This window comes from Jaculus jaculus, chromosome 22, assembly GCF_020740685.1.
Source record: "Jaculus jaculus isolate mJacJac1 chromosome 22, mJacJac1.mat.Y.cur, whole genome shotgun sequence".
In the NCBI taxonomy this organism is placed as follows: domain Eukaryota; kingdom Metazoa; phylum Chordata; class Mammalia; order Rodentia; family Dipodidae; genus Jaculus; species Jaculus jaculus.
This window is the reverse complement of record NC_059123.1, coordinates 10,382,609-10,404,191: the sequence shown is the minus strand read 5'-3', so window position 1 is coordinate 10,404,191 and position 21,583 is coordinate 10,382,609. Positions and strand designations below refer to the sequence as shown.

Genomic DNA, 21,583 nt, shown 5'->3' with positions numbered 1-21,583 from the left:
GTGTGTTTGAGTGTATATGTATATGTGTGTGTATGTGTGTATGAGTGTCTATATGTGAGTGTATGTGTGTGTGCACACGCATGCACGTGCACTCATGCATGGAGAGGTTAAGCATCTCTATCAATCTCCACCTGATGTTTATTTTAAATTTTTTTTATTATTTATTTGAGAGCAACATAGAGAGAATGAGGCAGATAGAGAGAGAGAGAGAGAATGGGCGCGCCAGGGCCTCCAGCCACTGCAAACGATCTCCAGACGCGTGCGCCCCCTTGTGCATCTGGGGAATTGAGCCTCGAACCAGGGTCCTTTGGCTTCACAGGCAAGCGCTTAACTGCTAAGCCATCTCTCCGGCCCACCACCTGATGTTTTTGAAACAGGGTCTTTCACGGAACCTAGAAGCCACACATTCATCCAGAGTAGCTAGACGTCGATCCCTAGGGATCCCCTGGTCTCTGCTTTCCCAGCACTGGGGTTGCAGATGCGCTCTGTGCACCTGGCTTCCTGCTTCAAATGTGAACACTGGGGATCTGAACTCAGCACTTCACGTTTGCGCAAAAAGCACTCTACTCACCGAGTCATCTCCACAGTCTCTACTTTTTAAATATATGTTACTTATTTATTTGAGAGAAAGAAAGGCAGAGAGAGAGAGAGAAAGAGAATGGATATGCCAGGGCATCCAGCCTCTGGAAACAAACTCTAGATGCATGTGCCATGTGGTGCATCTGGCATGCCTGGGTCCTGGGGAATTGAACCGGGGTCATTTGGCTTTGCAGACAAAAGCGTTAACCACCAAGCCATCTCCCCAGCCCCACAGTCTCTATTTTTTAAAAAAATTATTTATTTATTTATTTGCAAGGGAAACGGGGTGGGGAGGGAGAGAATGGTCACACCAGAGCCTCTAGCTGCTGCAAACAATTCTAGATGCATGTGCCACTTGGTGCATCTGGCTTTATGTGGGAACTAGGGAATCAAACCTGGGTCTTTAGGCTTTGCAGGCAAGTGCCTTAACTGTTGAGCCATCTCTCCATTCCCCCTACCTTTTCTGTTTGTTTGTTTGGTTGGTTTTGTTTTTGTTTTTCGAGGTATAGTCTCACTTTAGCTCAGGCTGACCTGGAATTCTCTATGTAGTCTTAGGGTGGCCTCAAACTCACGGTGATCCTCCTGCCTCTGCCTCCCGAGTGCTGGGACTAAAGGTGTGTGCCACAATGCCAGCCCCCTACTTTTATGTTGAGCAAAATGAGAAGGTTTTAATATTTTACATGTTTGGGAAAAAAACCAAAACCGGAATATTTTGTAGCATATTAAAATTATATGCAATTTAAACTTCAGGGTCCATAAATAAAGTTTAATCAGGACATTGCCATGCTCATTGATTTGCTATACCTATTGTTGCTTGGGTACAAAAACAGCAGAACTGAGTAGCTGCCAATGAGCCCATTGTGATTGTGTTTGCCATCTGGTCTTTACAGAAAAGTTTGCTGACCCTAGGTCCAAACGAGGCATGGAAGCTAGTTGAATGTAGGAGATCCCACCTCCCTCCTAATTCCACAAATAGCAGCAGGCGCAAAACCCAACTGCAACAGAAGTACGATCCACTTGTGTTGGCATTGATCTGAAGGCATCCTAGAAGCGAGAAGTTAATAATGAGAGCACGTTACTAAGTCGTCCATAGCCAGCCTCAAAACCTGTTCCGATAGCACACATTGCTAGCTCCTTCTCTCTGTAACTGACTTTTTTTAATTTTATGAGATGGAAAGAGCAAGAGAGAGAGAGAGAGAGAGAATTGGCATGCCAGGGCCTCTAGCCACTGCAGTAGAACCCCAGACACTTGTGCACCTATGGCACCTTGTGCGCCTGGCTTACATGGGTTCTGGAGAGTTGAATCTCAGTCCTTAGGTTTCACAGACAAACGTCTTAACTGTTAAGCCATCTCTCCAGTCCAATTTTTTAAAATTTATTTTTATTATTCATGTGGGGTTTTTTTTCTACTTGGTTTGAGCTTTCTCTGCAAACTGTGGTATACTCTTCTAATTGATATAAATATAGTGCATTTTGATAAACACATTTTTTAAGGAGCCAGATGCCTAGTTTATTGTACAGAATTAACTCCTAGCAGTTATCAGTCAGTTATTCAAGGCAAGGTCTCACTCTAGCCAAGGCTGACCTGGAATTCACTATGTAGTCACAGGGTGGTCTTGAACTCATGGTGATCCTCCTACCTCTGCCTCCCAAGTGCTGGGATTAAAGGCGTGCACCATCTCGCCTGGCTCTAGGTACCTAATTTAATACTCACAGCCGGCCTACCTAGCTGAGATGATTATCATACACTTAACCCTCAGAAGCTGGGCACGTTTGTTTACTCCTATCCTCTCAGCACTTGGGTGGCTGAGGCAGGAAGACTATTATGAGTTCAAAGCCAGCCTTGGTGGTGACCAAATGATTGAGACCCACTCTCAAAAAAAAGAAACTATTAAGTAATTGTAACCTACTAGCAAATAATGGACTTGGGGCTGGTATAAAGTCTGCTTCTTGCAATGCTTCACTCACAACGGATTAGATAGCCTTGATACAAACTATTCAGGACCTACCATTATTTACGGTAATTTTATGCTAGAAACTTCAAAGGAAATGTAAGGCCTACTTCACCAAGGGAGACAGAAGAAAACTTTCGTCAGGAAAGATTAAGTGTAAATTTTGCCCCCAGATGAAATAATCACCATTATGAAGGCAATCAAAGTACCGGGAATAAAACATCCTAGAATTCCATATTTTAAATTTAGTAGCCATTATTGACCTTCAGGTCCAAGACATACATTTAAAATATGTTGATATTCAGGCCAATGAGGCTGTCGTTTGACATTACGGCAACTCAAAGGTGAACATGAATCTCTATTGACAGCAATTATTTCTGAACACTCACAGGCTTGTATGAAATAAAAAGTATTTAAAATTTTAAAAGGAGATGATTTCAGAACTTGAGGCAGAAGCAGAAATGATTTCAAGCTTTCACGACAGTGCAGCCTTTCCTTAGATTAGGCAATATATTAATATTGCTTCACTAAAGATTAATAGTACATTTGCCACATTATTAAGTTAACAGGTTTCTGTGTCTATGATTCATGCTGATAATAACTTTATTCCTATTAACAATAATTCTCATTTCAAATCAGTAACAGAAACTTACAAGTGATGCTGGGACCCTTTCGGGGGTGCAGTGGTTCAGCTGCCAACACTTTTTTCTAAGGGGCATCATTCATTTCCCTCTGATCAGGAGGTACGCGTTTAATCATTTCCTGAGGCGTCACTCTTGAGATGTCCTTCCTCCTACCATCTGCATCCAAACAAGCCTGGATTATTATCACAAGGATCAATGAAAGATTGGAGAATAAACTATCAGCAGGAAATGTTTTACGTCGATAGAAAGAAGCTCGGTGAAAACGTGGACCAGCCCCATGTCTGCGCAGTTACCATAGCAAGAGATAGTGTGTAGAATTGGTGGAGCTTGCTGACAGCCGGACACATCTGTTCGTCCTCCTTACGGCCTCTCAAGTGGTCCAACTGACCATAGAGAGGAGGGGTTCGGGAAGGCTCCTGGGGAGACGTTACCTCGTGCATGTTGGGGCAGGCAGCTCTCTTCAGGACCGTGGCAAGCAGGGTCTCCAGGGAGGTTGTGGCACTGTAGGGAAACCCCTTCACAGAGGCCTTCCTTAAGGAAAGCTCCTGCTGGCCCTGAGCCATCCTCACTAGCTTGATGTACCGCTGGGCTTTGTAGATAAGCTACGTGCGGCTAATGATGAGAAAGGAGCACAACGATTGTGACCGGGAACAGTGAAGAGATGGCCTTCCCGGTGCCATGGGCTTGGATCTGGCGTCATAACTCCCCAGAGGCTTGATTTTTCAAGGTAGGGTCTCACTCTAGCCCAGGCTGACCTGCAATCATTATGTAGTCTCAGGGTAGTCTCGAACTCACAGCTATCCTCCTACCTCTGCCTCCCGAGTGCTGGGATCAAAGGCGTGCACCACCACGCCCAGGTTGGGATTGTTTTTAATGCCTGTGTGTATGCGGTATGTTTACATGTGTGTTAGAGTGTTCATGTGCCCATGTGTGGAGACCACAGGTCAATATTGGGTGCCTTCTCTGCCAATCTCTACCTATTTTTTTTTTAAGTATTTTGTTGATTTATTTATTTTAGAGACAGAAAGAGAGAGGGAGAGAGGCACAGAGAGTGAGAAAGAGAATGGGTGTTCCAGGGCCTTCAGCCACTGTAAACGAACTCCATTTGTGCCACTTTGACTATCTGGTGAATTGAACCTGGATCCTTTGGCTTTGCAAGCAAGTGCCTTAACTGCTAAACCATCCTGCCAGCCCATTTATTTTTAAAAAATTTTATTTCATGTTACTGTGCTCACACTACAAAGAGGACCAACCTAGGGAGTTCAAAAATTGCAACCTACAGCTAGTAATGTGTGTCCACACTGGTCCCTTCATAGAAAGCAACCATTCTAACCGATTTTGCCATCAAACTAAATAGTCTTTAAACCATCTATTCTTAACTCCCAGCCCTTCTTTCTCTCATCGGGAGGAAACTACACTTCCTCATCACTTTCAACTGGTTTTTGCTTTAATGTTCACAAAAAGAATAAAGAAGTCGGGCTGGAGAGATGGCTTAGCGGTTAAGCACTTGCCTGTGAAGCCTAAGGACCCTGGTTCGAGGCTCGGTTCCCCAGGTCCCACGTTAGCCAGATGCACAAGGGGGCGCACGCGTCTGGAGTTCGTTTGCAGAGGCTGTAAGCCCTGGCGCGCCCATTCTCTCTCTCTCTCCCTCTATCTGTCTTTCTCTCTGTGTCTGTCGCTCTCAAATCAATAAATTAAATAAATAAATAAATAAATAAATAAATAAATAAATAAATAAATAAATAAATAAAGAAGTCAGTTTACCTGTGTGTAGAACTCAAGTGATTTGATTTCTTGTGTTTTTTTGTTGTTATTTTTGTTTGTTTGTTTGATTGATTGATTGATTGATTCATTGTCTTTCGAGGTAGGGTCTCACCCTAGCCCAGGCTGATCTGGAATTCACTATGTAGTCTCAAGGTGGCCTCGAACTCACGGTGATCCTCTTACCTCTGCCTCCCAAATGCTGGGATTAAAGGTGTGTGGCACCATGCCAGACTGTGATTTGATTTCTTATATGTGGACCATGGTAACAAAATTAGGACCACCAAGACTATCCAGGGGAAAAATGAAAGCAAATGAAATTGTCAAGGGTCCTCCATGAAGAACTGGTATCCCTGTCAGTGGGCTGAGCAGAGTCTCTAAGTCACAGCTGAGACTAAATATTTGGGTAACCTCTAGGACATCTATCATAGATAGTGAGCTAGGGGAAGGCATCTGCCAGGGTACGCTTTCTCCAAAGTTAAACCACTGTCTTAACGCCCTGATTCCTTAAATGCAGATTCCTTCAGGATATTATCTACAGACCATGAATTCCAACTTGAATTTGGGTGGATTTCTCCTGCCTGTCTCCCTCATGAATGCTGTCAGCATTCTGCCATTACTAATTCTGACCCCCTTTATGGATTACCTCAGCACCTGCCTGATCTCCTCTAAGAGAGATGGACCATTTCTGTCGGCATGCATCAGTAAGTACAACTTATCACTTCAAGTGAACAGTTAACAACTTAAAAAGAAAAAGAAGAAACTTGCTGCTAAGATCTAAACTAACCATCTGCTCCTGAGTAGGCTGCCCAGTCGTCACAAATTGGAAAGCTGGGTTTGTGAGTGGTAACATCCAGGTCTCCAGGGTGCTGCCCACACATCAGCTTCACATCTTCTAAGCACACTTTAGGGTCTCCTCAGAAATCACATTCGAATGAGGTGGGGCCACTTTCAGTGCCGCTAAATGGCTTATCCAGCAGTAGTCAGTTGTTACCCTTAAATCAATGCCTGAAACATTCTTTTTAAAAATATTTTATTTATTTATGTGCAAGCAGAGAGAGAGAGAGAGAGAGAGAATGGACATGCCAGGATGAGCACGCCACTGCCTCCAGCCACTGCAAATGAACTCCAGTTACATGTGTAATTTTGCACATCTGGCTTTACGTGTAAACTGAGGAATCAAACCCAGGTTGTTAGGCTTTGCAGGCAAATGCCTTGACTGCTGAGCTTGTCCCCAGCCAGATGTGGCTCTTAAAAAACAGTTAATGGGGCTGGAGAGATGGCTTAGCAGTTAAGCGCTTGCCCGTGAAGCCTAAGGACCCTGGTTTGAAGCTTGATTCCCCAAGACGTGATGCACAAGGGGGCGTATGCATCTGGAGTTGGTTTGCAGTGGCTGGAGGCCCTGGCATACCCATTCTCTATCCATCTGCCTCTTTCTCTCTGTCTGTCTATTGCTCTCAAATAAATAATAAATAAAAATAAACAAAAAAACAGTAATGCATCTTCAAAAACATATATGTAATTTCTGAGCCAATAGTAAGCTTTATTAAAACTTAGTACTGGACTGGAGAGATGGCTTAGTGGTTAAGCGCTTGCCTGTGAAGCCTAAGGACCCTGGTTCGAGGCTCAGTTCCCCAGGTCCCACGTTAGCCAGATGCACAAGGGGGGGCACTCATCTGGAGTTCGTTTGCAGAGGCTGGAAGCCCTGGCGCGCCCATTCTCTCTCTCTCCCTCTATCTGTCTTTCTCTCTGTGTCTGTCGCTGTCAAATAAATAAATTAAAAATTTATAAAAAAAAAAAGAATGCTGGGATTAAAAGTGTGCACCACCATGCCCGGCTAGGTCTCATTGCTTGATAGGAAAGCAGGGTTGGAAACTCCAGGGAAATGTAGGCAAGGTAAGTGAATGCAGAAGCCTCTGCTGGAGACAGGATTCCATTGAGATCTTTGAGGTCAGCATGTTCTACCTGTGGCTGACACTTCCTCAGTCTCTCCTTAAAGATGAGTGGAGGCCATTAACTTCTGACCACACGGACTTGCTGCTTTCCTTTGCCACGGACTTTACAGTGCGCTGCGTGTTTCCCATCCTTTATTAGAGCCACTGGGCAAGATTATTCCAGATCAGACCGCAGGCTGGGTTGGTTTTGCTTAGAACTCAAACCACACTCATCACAGTACCTTTGTTTATCTTCAACTGGACAGTCCTGTGGTGCATAACTTTTCAAAATTTATTTCTCATCAGGTAAACCTGTCTTTGTTGATTATAGGAAGGTTTAGCAAACTGCAAATCTTAATGAGTTTCGAGAATCCTTAAATTTTAGAATGTGCCTTTTATGTCTGCCAATGTGAAAATTATGAAAAAGAAAAAAACAAAAGGTTATTTAGTGACTACCCAGAATTGTCTTGGGTACTGGAAGATACAGATGAAAGTAAGACTGGGTGTGGAAAGGAAATGAAAGGAAGCCAGGCATGGTGGCTCATGCTTTTAATACCAGCATTCAAGAGGCAGATATAAGAGGATCGCAATGAGTTCAAGGCCACCCTGAGACTGCATAGTGAATTCCAGGTCAGCCTGAGCTAGAGTGAGACCCTGCCTCAAGAAACCAAAAAAGACAAAAAAAAAAGATTGTATGTCCTTACCAAATTCACTACTGAAACAGAATGAATGAAATATAAAATAGGTGTATTTATGTTACAAAATGTCAAAAAAAAAATTAAACCATCTTGGCAGCCTTTTACAATATCGTAACACATCCCAGGCAGAGCACCCAAAGTTGTGCATAAGTGTTTTTAAACTGGGACTCTTTAAGGAAATATGCCATGCCACATGGCTGTAAGTACTGCATTAGAATTCCTTCCTAAGAAGGAAATACAAATTCTCTTCAAATTTAAGCAACTTCCTCTATGATATATTTGAAATCTTGTCCCTCCTAAAAGAAAGAGATATGGTTTGGGTAGTCGGGCAGAATTATCTAGAAGTTTTGTTTTTTGTCATTGATTAATTAAATATTTCCCTTCAAAATTGATAACAAGACCTGTTGCTCAGGAGAAAAAGAAAAACTAGACTCACTTCAAAAGAAATGAAGCTATGTTCCACTGGGCACCGAACACCAAGCGCGGTAACTCCTAAGCAAGACTCCATTCATCCAGCCATTTGCATACTTGTTCATTTATTTGCATAATATTTTGCCCTGGGAATATAAAAGTGTGATGATATGCATCTTTTAAACTAGATATTTGCGTAAATTTCCCATATTGTGGTTATGATTATGGAAGATTAACAAGTTTTATCAGGACATGAAAGTCAACCAAGGGTGCTTTTTGATACTAATTTACATAATTGAATTAGTCTAATATTAAAATTTCCTTTCATTTTAATCTCAAGTGCCTGAAAATGTGAGTGAAGTATGTAGATACAGAAACTAAGTATGGACGTATCGTACTTATGAGTTCCTAATCTGAACCTGGGTACCTCCATGCACATGGCACAATGACATGTGTGGTAACTGACAGTGAATGCACCAGAGGCCATCAAGGTGGTGTCATTTATATTCAGGTGTTTCGACTGTATGGCATTTCTTATTATCATTATTGTTATTACTATTATTCCCCTGATCTATACATAGCTGTTAGATTATAGATGTTCAATTATCTGTGTTAGCTTTGAATCTACTGTTACCTCAAACTAGCAGCATGAAAGAAATGAGAGGTTTCTTATGTCACCACCATGAGCAATTATCGATTTATAAGTTGTCCTTATACTCTCTGTCTCCTTCCACACTCAGTCACTCCCTCTCCAGGAACTGTCACCTGTAAAGGAGACAGATGGTGGAGACAATGTCAATGGTTTTTTGTTGTTGTTTTGGTTTGGTTTTGTTTTTTTGTTTAATTTTTATTTTTTTGGTTTTTCGAGGTAGGGTCTCACTCTAGCCCAGGCTGACCTGGAATTCACTATGGAGTCTCAGGGTGGCCTTGAACTCACAGCGATCCTCCTACCTCTGCCTCCCAAGTGCTGGGATTAAAGGCATGTGCCACCATGCCTGGCAGGTTTTGGTTTTTTCAAGGTAGGGTCTCACTCTAGCCCAGGCTGACCTGGAATTCACTATGGACTCTCAGGGTGGCCTTGAACTCATGGCAATCCTCCTACCTCTGCCTCCCAAGTGCTGGGATTAAAGGTGTGCACCACCACGCCTGGCTACAATGTCAATGTGTTATATGCAGTTTCTTCTGCCCCCAGACCACTCCGAAGAGATGGGGAAAGCTCACCCAGTTGGTCAAACTTGAAATGTAATGAGGTCAAACACACAGCATGGTTTCTGTACCCAGTTCATAAACAGTGCAACGGAAGGAGGGGTTTGGGATTCAAGATACGACAGTGCTGAGCTGTCGGTAATGAAGTCAAGCAGGGTGCTCAAACTGCATCAGGGCACAGGTCCAGAAGCTGTTGAGACTCAACACTAAAGCAGTCTTGTAACACACCCACCAAGGCTGAGGGAATTGTGCAGAAAAGGGGGGGGAGTGCACAGGTCACAGAGTGGGATGGAATATGCAGAGGCGGGGACCGCTGCTCTCGCGTCTCGTAACCCACAACCCGCGGTGAAAGCCAGCAATCCCACCGGAGATCCTCAGTGGAGTGGGCACAGGGAGGAGGGAAACGATGCTGCCAACACATGATGTGTCCGTACGAAGATTCTAATTTACACACAAGGAAGAAGGAAATACAGCGTTTATTGACGGCCAGGCGGTGTTGCGCAGCTCTACTTCCAGCACTTGGGAGGCTGAGGCAGGAGGAGCTCTGGGCATTAGGAGCCAGCCGGGAGCTATGCATCGTGTAAAAGGTCAGCCTGGGCTAGAGTGAGATCCTGCCTTGACAAAACAAACAACTAATACATAAAAAATGTATGTCAGCTATTGAAAATATCTCTAGGCCTGGGGATGTAGCTCAGTCAGGAGAGTGCTTGTCTAGTATGCATGAAATGCTGGGTTCCGCGCCAGCACTGGGTCAGACAGGAGGCACGGGCCCTTAGTCCCAGCACTTAGAAGGTGCGGGCAAGAGGATCAGAACAAGGTCCTCCTTGGCTGCGTGATGAGTTTGAGTTCCAGGCCAGCCTAGATTCCACGAGACCCTGTCTAAAACAACCCAGAAAGAAACGCTCTGAACTTCCCAGGATTATGACAAAGACTTGATATGCTGAGGGTATTTGCCCAGACCATGTTTCTCTCCCATTACCATTTGTACAGATGCATCTATTTAAAGGTCAACTTTAATTCACCAGAATTCTAGAATGAGAGATATCATTGTGATTTATCCTGTCATAATTAGCATGCTTCACTTTAGCCTTTCACAGTTCAAAAATCTTTACACCATATTTCCTTTCTTTCTTCTATATTTTTATTTATTTATCTGAAAGAGAGAGGCAGAGAGAAAGTGAATAATGGGAGCGACAGGGCCTCCCGCCACTGTAAACGAATCCCAGACACATGCACCACTGTGTGCATCTGGTTTTATGTGGGTGCTGGGAAATCATACCAGGACCAATAAATAGGGTTTGCAAACTAGCACCTTTAACCACTGAGCCATCTCTCCAACCCCAACACCATATTCCTTTTCTTTAGCATGGAGTAAAATCCTGTCACATGTGACATTCAGTAGTGACTGCTGACACACACAAGGCTTAATCTGATTAGAACTGGCCAAGTTAAGATTTCTAACACAAAGCAGTTATCTTGACTTTATCATTTAAATTAAAATGCAGGTGAATTAGGTCTCACATGCACACAAGGTGACATATGCGTCTGGAGTTTGATTGCAGTGGCTGGAGGCCAATTCTCTCTCTCTCTCTCTCTCTCTCTCTCTCTCTCAAAAACAGAACCTAAAAAGAAAGGTTGGTAACTCCACCTAAATATACAAACACACAACAAATAAGAAAAACAATGAAAATTTTAAAACATTTTAATCGTGAAGGGGAAATACCTTCCTCACAGGCAAGAAATATACATGATTTAAATACATGGTCTGTAGAATGGTGTGGACACAAAAATGTACCCACCTGAGTACCTTTCCTATTGTGTAAATTTGCCAAAAGTATAGATCGAAAGGGTAATTTCAAAGGACTCAAGAGAATGCCATAGTTACCGTTGTGCGCTCACACATCAGAGGCCATCCATCACCATAACATAGAAACTGCTGGTTTCCTCAGTGAGTAAATGCAGCCAGGGCCTTAAAAGTCTTAGTGTATCCATTATGCAGAATTGAATCTTGCTTCAATACAAGATGGCATATGAAACCTGAATATTCAAATGAACTCTGACTTTTTTTTATTTCACTGTTGTCTAATTTGTACAAGTAACACATGATAGGATAGTAGAATAAATTATAGTATCTTCAAGACTTGTCTATAGCCATACAGCCACTACTAAAACATACATTATTTACCTGAATATGGTATCTCCCTCAGAACTTTATCTCCTAACTCTAAATGTGTACATGGTCTAAAATGTGTGCATTATGATGCAGAGAAGTCTGCTCTAGATGTGGTGAGATCTCATATAAGTTACAGATTTAAATTGGTGTAGATTAAGTGAAAGTTGCAATCAAACTTTGAATTTTAAAACAGTCATGTTTCATTGACACCAGCCTGTAGTAGCAAGTTAAAAAAATAAAAAATAAAAAAAAAAACAGGACTGGACAGATGGCTTAGCTGTTAAGGCATTTGCCTGCAACGCCAAAGGACCCTCGTTCAATTCAAGTTTGTTTGCAGTAGCTGGAGGCCCTGACATGCCCATTCTCTCTTTCTCTCTCTGAAATAAATAAAATTATATATATACACACATACATGTATGTATACACACACACACACACACACACACACACACACACACACATACACACACACTCACAGATGCTGGGTGTGGTATCACACACCTTTAATCCCAGCACTCGGGAGGCAGAGGTAGGATGGATTGTCATGAGTTCAAGGCCATCCTGAGACTACATAGTGAATTCCAGGTCAGCCTGGACTACAGTGAGACCCTCCCTCAAAGAACAACAAAAAAGAAAAAGAAGAAAACCCACAAACAAGCAGAACTATCAATATCCTTCAGGTACGATACGCTTTGTTCTAAAACATCGAGGTAAATGAGGGTTGTAAGTTGAGTGTCTTTGCTGCCCCTCTGAACATTCATGTCTAAACCTAGTCTCTAAAGCAACAGTTCTGGGAAGTGGCTGGGTCATGAATGGGATTGAATTTCTTTGAAAAAGGGCTTGTTGGAAGATGTTTGTTCCTTTTCCCTCCACCGTCTGTCACAAGAGGACATAGCATTCCTCCAGCTTGCAGAAAGCAGGGTCAGAGGCACCGTCTTGAGTGACAGAACAGCCTGCACCAAGCATGTGAACAGGCCAAGTGCAGGAAAATACATTTCATTATTTTAAAATTTGTATTTATTTATTTATTTGCAAGGAGAGAGAGGGAGAGGGAGAGAGAGAGTGGGAGAATCAGGCTTCTAGTCCTGCCAAAGACCTTCGGGTGCATGCGCCCCCTTGTGCACCTGGCTTAGGTGGGTAGCTGGGGAATCGAACCTGGGTCCTTAAGCTTCACAGGCAAGTGCCTTAACCGCTAAGCCACCTCTCCAGCCCCCCCTATTGTTTTCAAAACCCCCGTTGCAGGTGTTTCATTTTAGTACCACCAAAGGACGTTTGACAACAATGAGTTAAGTGTGTGGTTTGCCTGTAGTCACGTGGAGAACTCCCTTTCCTTGGATCAGGCTAGAGCAGGTTTCACGTTGCTGTGACCTAACGGGGTGCTGTGAGCTAACGGGGTGCTTCTCGGGTAGATGGAAGCACCTCTGGGTCCAACCTCGACGCAGGTTCTCGTTCGCTTGCCCTGGGGCGAGGAGCCAGCTGTCGCAGGTCTAACATGCATGTCACGGTACTGAGCGGTCACAGCACGGTGAGAGTTATGGATAGGACAAAAGGCCACGCTCTCTCAGGTGTCATACGTGTGCACGGCAGCCATGGCCCCAGCGAAGAGCAGTAATTTGTTACCTGGCCAGAGCCAAAATTCAGGCGCAGGCAGTCAAAGCTGATGACTGAACCCAGGATCAGAGGATCAATCGCCGCAGCGTCTGTCTTTACATCACATCGAAGCTGAGTGTCCCCCCACCCCACTGCAAATGTGTTGCTAAGAAATGTCACCTGCCAGTTAAGTACAGTTGCATAAATCCTGCAAAAATACTTACCTTGGGCAGGAGAGATGGCTTAGTGGTTAAGGCACTTGCCTGCAAAGCCAAAGAACCCAGGTTCAATTCCCCAGGACCCACATAAAGTCAGCTGCACAAGTTGGCATAGGCATCTAGAGTTTGTTTGCAGTGGCTGGAGGCCATGACATGCCCATTCTCTTTTTCTCCCTGCCTCTAAAGTAAGTAAATAAAAAATTTAAAAGCATGGTTATCTTGAACATAATTCATTAAACACTTGGATAAATTTGTATTTATTTTTTGTGTCTGCATTTCTTTACTTTTTCCTTTTGGCCTACAAGGGACATGTTGATTATGAGTCACTTGCAGAAAGCAACTATTGCACACCCTGGTCTCAACCAATGCCCCAAAGTCATAAAGACCCCTGGATAAGGGCTGGAGAGATGGCTTGGCAGTTAAGCGCTTGCCTGTGAAGCCTAAGGACCCCGGTTCGAGGCTCGGTTCCCCAGGTCCCACGTTAGCCAGATGCACAAGGGGGCGCACGCGTCTGGAGTTCGTTTGCAGAGGCTGGAAGCCCTGGCGCGCCCATTCTCTCTCTCCCTCTATCTATCTTTCTCTCTGTGTCTGTCGCTCTCAAATAAATTAAAAAAAATAAAAAATAAAGACCCCTGGATAAAATATAAACTTTTTAACATAATAAAAGTAATAGCCAAACCACAAAGTTCATGATATGCCTGGCCAAGATGACTTTGCAAGGGTGAGAGGCATCGCGAAGGTTTTCAGAATGCAGAGTATACAAGGGTAGTCTCCCCACCGTGGGGGCTGAACCCAGGCCCTCACATATGCTAAGTATATGCTCTGCCATTGAGATACAGCTGGGGTCCTCAAATTCTGAAAAGAAAAGAGTCCTTAAAAAGCAATCTAAATCAGCACTGAGAATCCAGGACTCTGGAGCTCACGGTGTATCTGACCTCTCTCCTAACTCAAGTCTCTTCTATGTTTGTAACTCAAGACTGCATACTGCACCAAGATCGTTCTGAAAATTTCCTGTCTTCTACCTCCAATGTCATTCCCATTCTATCAATCAGCATGTGACCTTGACGGTAATCATCCTAAATGACCATGTTAGTCATTTCACTTGTGTCCAAAATCTTCAATGATTCTATTATCTTCAGAGTAAGTTCCAAATGTCTTCAACGTGTATTAAATGCCTCTTAGCACCTGACCCCAATCTATCTTCTCCTTGGATTCCCACAGAACTTGAGCTCCTCACCATTCTGAAAATGCAGTGTTTTCTCAGGTCTGTGGTTTCCCCAGTGCCATGCCATTTGGGGTAACGTCACCTTTTCATACTGAAATCCTCTTTTCTTTAATGCATATAATGATATTTTTAACCGCTTAAGCTAGAAATAAGTTCTTTTCACGTTCCCTAATAAAATGTGAATCTACTGTCAATGAAAACATATTCCTCTTACATTCTACTACCTTTGGCATAGTAGGGACCAAGTAAGGATTTAATTGAATTAATGTACTAATACTTTGTGAATTTAGAATGCACTAAGGAATCTAGAAAAATGCAATTTGTGATGAGTTTTACATGCAAGATTCATATTTTGATGAGATGTTTAGAAATCAAAAGCTCAACTGGACTGTGAATGTGCATAGATTTAAATAAAAATGTTTTAACTTAAAAATAATAAACTGGGGGCTGGAGAGATGGCTTAGTGGTTGAGGCGTTTACTTCCAAAGCTGAAGGATCCCGGTTTGATTCTGCAGGACCCACACAAACCAGATGCACAAGGGGGCGCATGTATCTGGAGTTCATTTGTTGTGGTTGGAGGCCCTAGCACACCCATTCTCTCTCTCTCTCTGTCTGCCTCTTTCTCCCTCTCAAATAAAACCTAATAATAATAATAATAAATTAAAAATTTCCTCCAAGTTTCAAATGATTACCCAGGTTTCTTTCTCTTTTTATTTTCACCTTCCATTTCTTGAGAACCTATTCAAGAGCAGTGTTCATAGACAACTCTAAATGCTGAGATACAACCAAAAAAAAAAAAAAATCACTTATACCTTTTTCCATCAACCAAAACAAACAGGAAACTATTTAAGCATCAAATTTATTTCTATTAATTGAAAGTTTTGCCTTATCTCAAATTTTATGCAAGTTAGCAAAATGAGACTATCTCTAATTTCAAAAGAATTCTATCAGACTAAAGGTTAACTCTTAATATAGGATTATGTCCAGTCATATGAATGATAAATTAAGAAGTGGAACAGTCATAGTACATGTAAACTCTAACAAAATTTGTGTTTTTTAACAGAATTATCCTCAATAATTGCTAAAAGTTTAGAGGGAATACCTTGAATAATTGCCTACATTTATACTCTTCACCTTGCTGATTTACCATGTTAACTGGAATTTTCTAAACAACCACAGAGACTGGGGAAATGACAAAAAAAATCTTTTAATGTTTTCATGTATTCCCTAACTTACTTAAAATTATAATTGAAACTATAATAATTAAGTCTTAAATTTTTCCCAAATTACTTTTGATTCTAATATATCTCTTTTTTTAAAAAAATGCATTTATTTATTTTTGAGAGAGAGTGAGGCAGAGAGACAGAGAGAAAGAGACAGAGAGACAGAGAATGGGCACGCCAGGGCCTCCAGCCACTGCAAATGAACTCCAGATATATGCGCCACCTTGTGCATCTGGCTAACTATTTTTGAAGAAGTTACCTACAGCGCGCTGAGGAAGGAGGTTCTCCACAAGATTGAGGCTTGGATGGGGCACACTGTGGAACCAGCTCTCTATGTATGTGTGTCTGTGTGTTTGTGTCTGTCTGTCTGTCTGTCTCCCTCTCTCTCTCTCTCACACACACACACACCCACAAAGAACAAAAGTATGTTATCTACAATGGTAATGTTTTTCTCTTTTTTTACTATTTTTATTTTTATTTATTTATTTATTTGACAGAAAAAGAGGGCGAGAGAGAGAGAGAGAATGGGAGCGTCAGGGCTTCCAGACACTGCAAATGAACTCCAGACACATGTGCCCCTTGTGCATCTGGCTAACGTGGGTCCTGGGAATCAAACCTGGGTCCTTTGGCTTTGCAGACAAATGCTTTAACCATTAAGCCATCCCTCCAGCCCAGTATTTGTTGTTGTTGTTGTTATTGTTGTTTTTGTTTTTTTCTGTCCAAGAAGGAAAAAGTTAAATTTGTGGCCTTCAATAACAATCACTACTATTTGCCTCCAGCAATTTTTTTTTTAATTTTATTTATTTATTTGAGAGCGACAGACACAGAGAGAAAGACAGATAGAGGGAGAGAGAGAGAATGGGCGCGCCAGGGCTTCCAGCCTCTGCAAACGAACTCCAGACGCGTGCGCCCCCTTGTGCATGTGGCTAACATGGGACCTGGGGAACCGAGCCTCGAACTGGGGTCCTTAGGCTTCACAGGCAAGCGCTTAACCGCTAAGCCATCTCTCCAGCCCAATTTTTATAATAATAACCAAATATTATCTTATTTCAATCCCACAGCCACACTGTACAAAGTTAGTATCAGTACCAGGACTCAGAGCCCAAGAAAGTGGTAGTGAGCTTGTAACCGCCATAAGGCCACATAAGCCAAGGTTCAAGTACAAAGCCACTTGCTCAGCACTGAGTGGGGGGGTCCCACACTTTACTGGCCTCTTGTTATTGAGAGAACAAAAGAATGTTTCTTGTGGAAATGTACACAAAAGTCACGGTGTCTGAAGTGCTTTGGCCTATTTCATTGGCTTCTAGTTCTTTCTTTAAAAAAATATTTTATTTATTTGTTTACAAGAGAGAGGGAGGGAATGGACAAACCAGGGCCTCCAGCCACTGCAAACAAACTGCAGACACATCTCCACCTTGTGCAGCCAGCTTACGAGGGTTCTGGGGAATTGAACCTGAGTCCTTAGGCTTCTTAGGCAAGCACCTTACCTGCTAAGCCATGTCTCCAGCCCTGTTCTTTCTTTCATGTGTTTTTCATTTGCATTTCCCCCTCAGTGGCTGGACATGTTTGTGCAGCATTGTCTGTGATGGTGGCTGGCTTCCTTGAAGTGCACAGAAAACATTACCCCTCAGTGGAGCAACCTCTTTCAGGCACAAGTCACCTTGTCTCCTCCATGACCTGTTTCCACCTGATTCCTGCCTACATTTTACTTGGAGTGGCTGAAACTCTGGTCAACCCAGCCTGTAAGTACCAATGCTGTCAACCAATGTGACAAGAGCAAGTGATTAGTGTGACTCCAAAGGCATTTCCCACAAAGTTTCCAACAAGACTGTTTTTGCCCTCTTTTGTCTAATGCTTCATATCTCTTTATTCTACTACCGCCTATGTAAAAGTTATTAATTCTGTCTAGATAGACATTGAAAGGGTTCACTAACTGATCAGTGGCCGTAGCCATTTGGTAAAACTCAGAACGAGAAGAAACTTGCTAAAAATCTAGAAGATAGGGCTGGAGAGATGGCTTAGCGGTTAAGCGCTTGCCTGTGAAGCCTAAGGACCCCGGTTCAAGGCTCACTTTCCCATGACCCACGTTAGCCAGATGCACAAGGGGACGCACACGTCTGGAGTTCGTTTGCAGTGGCTGGAAGCCCTGGCACACCCATCCTCTCTCTCTCTCTCCCTTTCTCTCTGTCGCTCTCAAATAAATAAATAAAAATAAACAAAAAATATCTAGAAGACAGCTTCAACACAATCAGAGGAAAGTTCACTCTCCATCTTCGCTTCCCGGTTTCTGCCCCCTCCCAAAATTTAATGTGCCTTGAGAACATATATATATATATATATATATATATATATATATATATATATATGTATGTATGTATGTACATATATATATATATGCAAATAAAATGAAAATTTGATGCAGTTGATAACTCAATGTCATTAAATTAAGTTACCAAGATTAAAAGTGATCACAAGAATCTCATAAGATATGTTCAAATTATCTTTATTAAATATCAAAGGTTTCTGGATTACCTCCATTGATTACACTGATTAAAGTTGCCACTTCATAATGCAGCACAATATTTCAATTACTTCCTACAATGCAGTAATACGTGTGTATTTGTGTTTATACACATTGATTAGTATAACCTATCATAGCTTGTATTTCTTCTCTCCTCTTATTTTGCTACAATGAGATCCTTAATTATAACTCAACTTGCATTATATTTCATTGAGAATATTTTTAAACATTTTTATTGACAACTTCCGTAACTATAGACCAGAAGCCATGATAATTACCTCCCCTGCTTTCCCCTTCATATGTCCACTCCCCATCATACCCCCTCCCTTCTCAGTCTCTTTTTAATTTTTACGTCATCCTCCTGTTATGAGGGTCTGTGAAGGCAGTACGGGGCCCTGGGAGGTTATGGACACCCACTCTTTGTTGTGGTTTTTGAATGTTACAGAGGCTCGTATGCTGGAACAGCTGGTGGGAGACTGTGTGACCTTTAGGAGGTGCAGCCTTGATGCAGTGCATTCTGGGGGACAGCCCTGAGGTTTCACAGCCTGACACAACTTCCTGTTCATCCTCCGCTTTCTGCCTGTGGATGTAATGTGGCCGATGGCCCCCAACTCCTGCCGCCTACCATGAAAGAAAGTATCCCCCAAAACTATAAGCCAAAATAACCACTCAATTCCTTCATCTGCTTCTTGTCAGGTACAGAAATGAGGAAAGTGACTGATACACCCTCCCTCCTCATCTCTCCAGTGTCGCTTCTATTCTGTGAGCCAGCTCAAAGGCATCCTAAATGAAAACTCTAATCATTTCCTTTGGGTCTAAAATCTCCAATGATTTCATTACCTTCAAAGTTAGTTCCAAATTCTTTAAATATACACTTAATAGGGCTGGAGAGGTGGCTTAGCGGTTAAGGCACTTGCCTGAGAAGCCTAAGGACCTATGTTGGGCTCTCTAGGTCCCACGTAAGCCAGATGCACAAAGTGACACAAGCGTGCAAAGTCACACATGTGCGTTAGGTGGCACAAGCATCCGGAGTTCAATTGCAGTGGCTGGAGGCCCTGGTGTGCCAATTCTCTCCCCCCTCCCTCTCTCTCTTGCATTAAAATTATGTATATACTTAATAAATATATGTACACACACAGGCACGCATGTATGAGAGCAGAGCAATTCATTTAAAAAGTCAAAATGAGTTAACCTAATTTGTGGAAATATAGTCATTCACATGTACATCATATCACATTTTTATTTGGTTGCATTAAGTCATTTTCTTCCATATGTTCTTCATGAGTAGGTTATCTTATGAGAGTCTACAAACATCACCATATAGCACAGCAAAGAACCCAAAGATAGTGTGAAGGAAGGCCGTTACACCAGCATGCTTAATGGCCCATGTTGTGTCTAGAAAGTTCTTGGAAGCAGTCAGAATTTTCTGGACTACAATGTGGAAGAAGGTAATGTATGATTACAGAGAAATATTCCTTGCCAGCTGAGCAGTAGTGAGTGAACATATGGAATCCAAAGGGTAACTACTACCACCGGCCGGTAGAAAGGTAGAAAGTAAAAAAAAAAAAAAAAAAAAAAAACCTTTTTGGGCTGGAGGGATGGCTTAGCAGCTAAGGCAAAAGGACCCAGGTTCGACTCCCCAGGACCTATGGTATCCAGATGCACAAGGGGGTGCACGCATCTGGAGTTTGTTTGTGGTGGCTCGAAGCCCTGGTGCACATCTCTCTCTCAACCTCTCTCTCTCCCCCCCTTTCTCTGTCAAATAAATTAATTAAAATTAAAATTTAAAAAACACCTTTTGACTATACATTAGGAAACTGAGTCAACCAACTTAAACATTTAGCTTCTAGAGGCTCCATGGGCCAGACACCAGAAGACTCTGTATTTCCAGCCTTTCATTTGGTACTCATGGAACCTGGGGGACCCATTCGACTCCCTAGCTTCCTGCACTTTCAAAATGCAAATACTCACCCTCCCTTATGTCACAGCAATACGATACGAGTCATTGGAATGAGAGGCCATGCCTTGAAAAATGAAATGATATGATATGAAATGATAATCAGATGTGTAGACCATAGAATAAGCATTACTACCTTGGGAGACAATATAGCATATTGGTTGAGCCTTTTGATCTTACAACTGGGCCAGCCTGAGTTCAACCCATTTCTACCACTGACTAGCAATTTGATTTGGATACAATTATCCTGCATTTCTGGACCTTTCTCTTTCTACCCAATGTGAAGGCGAGTTGTTCACAGAATCTAGTGAAATTTTTTTTTTTTTTTTTTTTTTTTTTTTTTTTTTTGGTTTTTCAAGGTAGGGTTTCACTCTAGCCCAGGCTGACCTGGAATTCACTATGGAGTCTCAGGGTGGCCTCGAACTCACAGCGATCCTCCTACCTCTGCCTCCCAAGTGCTGGGATTAAAGGTGTGCACCACCACACCCGGCTTAGTGAAATAGTTGATGTAAAGCGAAAGGCCTGGTCTTCAGTGTGCAAAGCACGCTGGCTGGGTGTTATTATTTTCCTCATATCTCCTGCGTGAGTTAGTGTTGCCACACCCAGGACTTAGCACGGGTGCTATGCCTCTTGAGTCATAAGTGACTGAAACACACGACATATAATCGTGGAGAGAACTGTCTCACGTGAGCCATCCCAGGTCCTTTCCTATCCCTTACGTATCTTCCAGTCCAACAGCAGGAGTGAGAATTTACTTGGAAATGTAACCTAAACCTGGCCTGTTCTTTTCTATTCTACTGGCGCCTCCTCACTTGTACCCCTTGCTGCATCTGTCCATCCTCTTCAAAATAGCTCTCGGGGTCTTTCCTACACACACATCATAGCAATTCAACACTAGAAATATAGAGATAAGTAGCAGCTTACTTTGCCTATTAAATAATACTCCAGGGCTGGAGAGATGGCTTAGCGGTTAAGCACTTGCCTATGAAGCCTAAGAACCCCGGTTCGAGGCTCGGTTCCCCAGGTCCCACGTTAGCCAGATGCACAAGGGGGCGCACGCGTCTGGAGTTCGTTTGCAGAGGCTTGAAGCCCTGGCGCGCCCATTCTCTCTCTCTCCCTCTATCTGTCTTTCTCTCTATGTCTGTTGCTCTCAAATAAATAAATAAAAAATGAACAAATAATACTCCACACAATTTGTATTATCCTGAGTATATCTCATGACATTTTGACCCTTCCCCATCGCTCTGCTAAACAATAGTGCGTTTATAAGGTGGTCCACATATTTCTATTCTAAGGCCTTTTGCACTTGCTCTTTACTTGAAATTCCCTCTCCTTTGTTTTGTTTTTTGTTTTTTGTTTTGTTTTTTAGCTTTTCAAGGTAGGGTCTCACTCTAGCTCAGGCTGACCTGGAATTCACCATGTAATCTCAGGGTGGCCTCGAAGTCATGGTGATCCTCCTACCTCTGCCTCCTGAGTGCTGGGATTAAAGGT

General features: G+C 42.7%; 1 protein-coding gene across 1 annotated transcript in view; it reads left to right on the top strand.

Annotated features, from left to right (window-relative positions):
* Slc15a5 (solute carrier family 15 member 5) overlaps positions 1-21,583 on the top strand; it is a 108,682-nt gene that overhangs the window by 42,634 nt on the left and 44,465 nt on the right. Inside the window, exons 5-6 of the mRNA XM_004664399.2 lie at positions 5,454-5,640; positions 17,168-17,356. Of these exons, the coding sequence (XP_004664456.2) occupies positions 5,454-5,640; positions 17,168-17,356 (376 nt within the window). The remainder of the gene's footprint in view (positions 1-5,453; positions 5,641-17,167; positions 17,357-21,583) is intronic.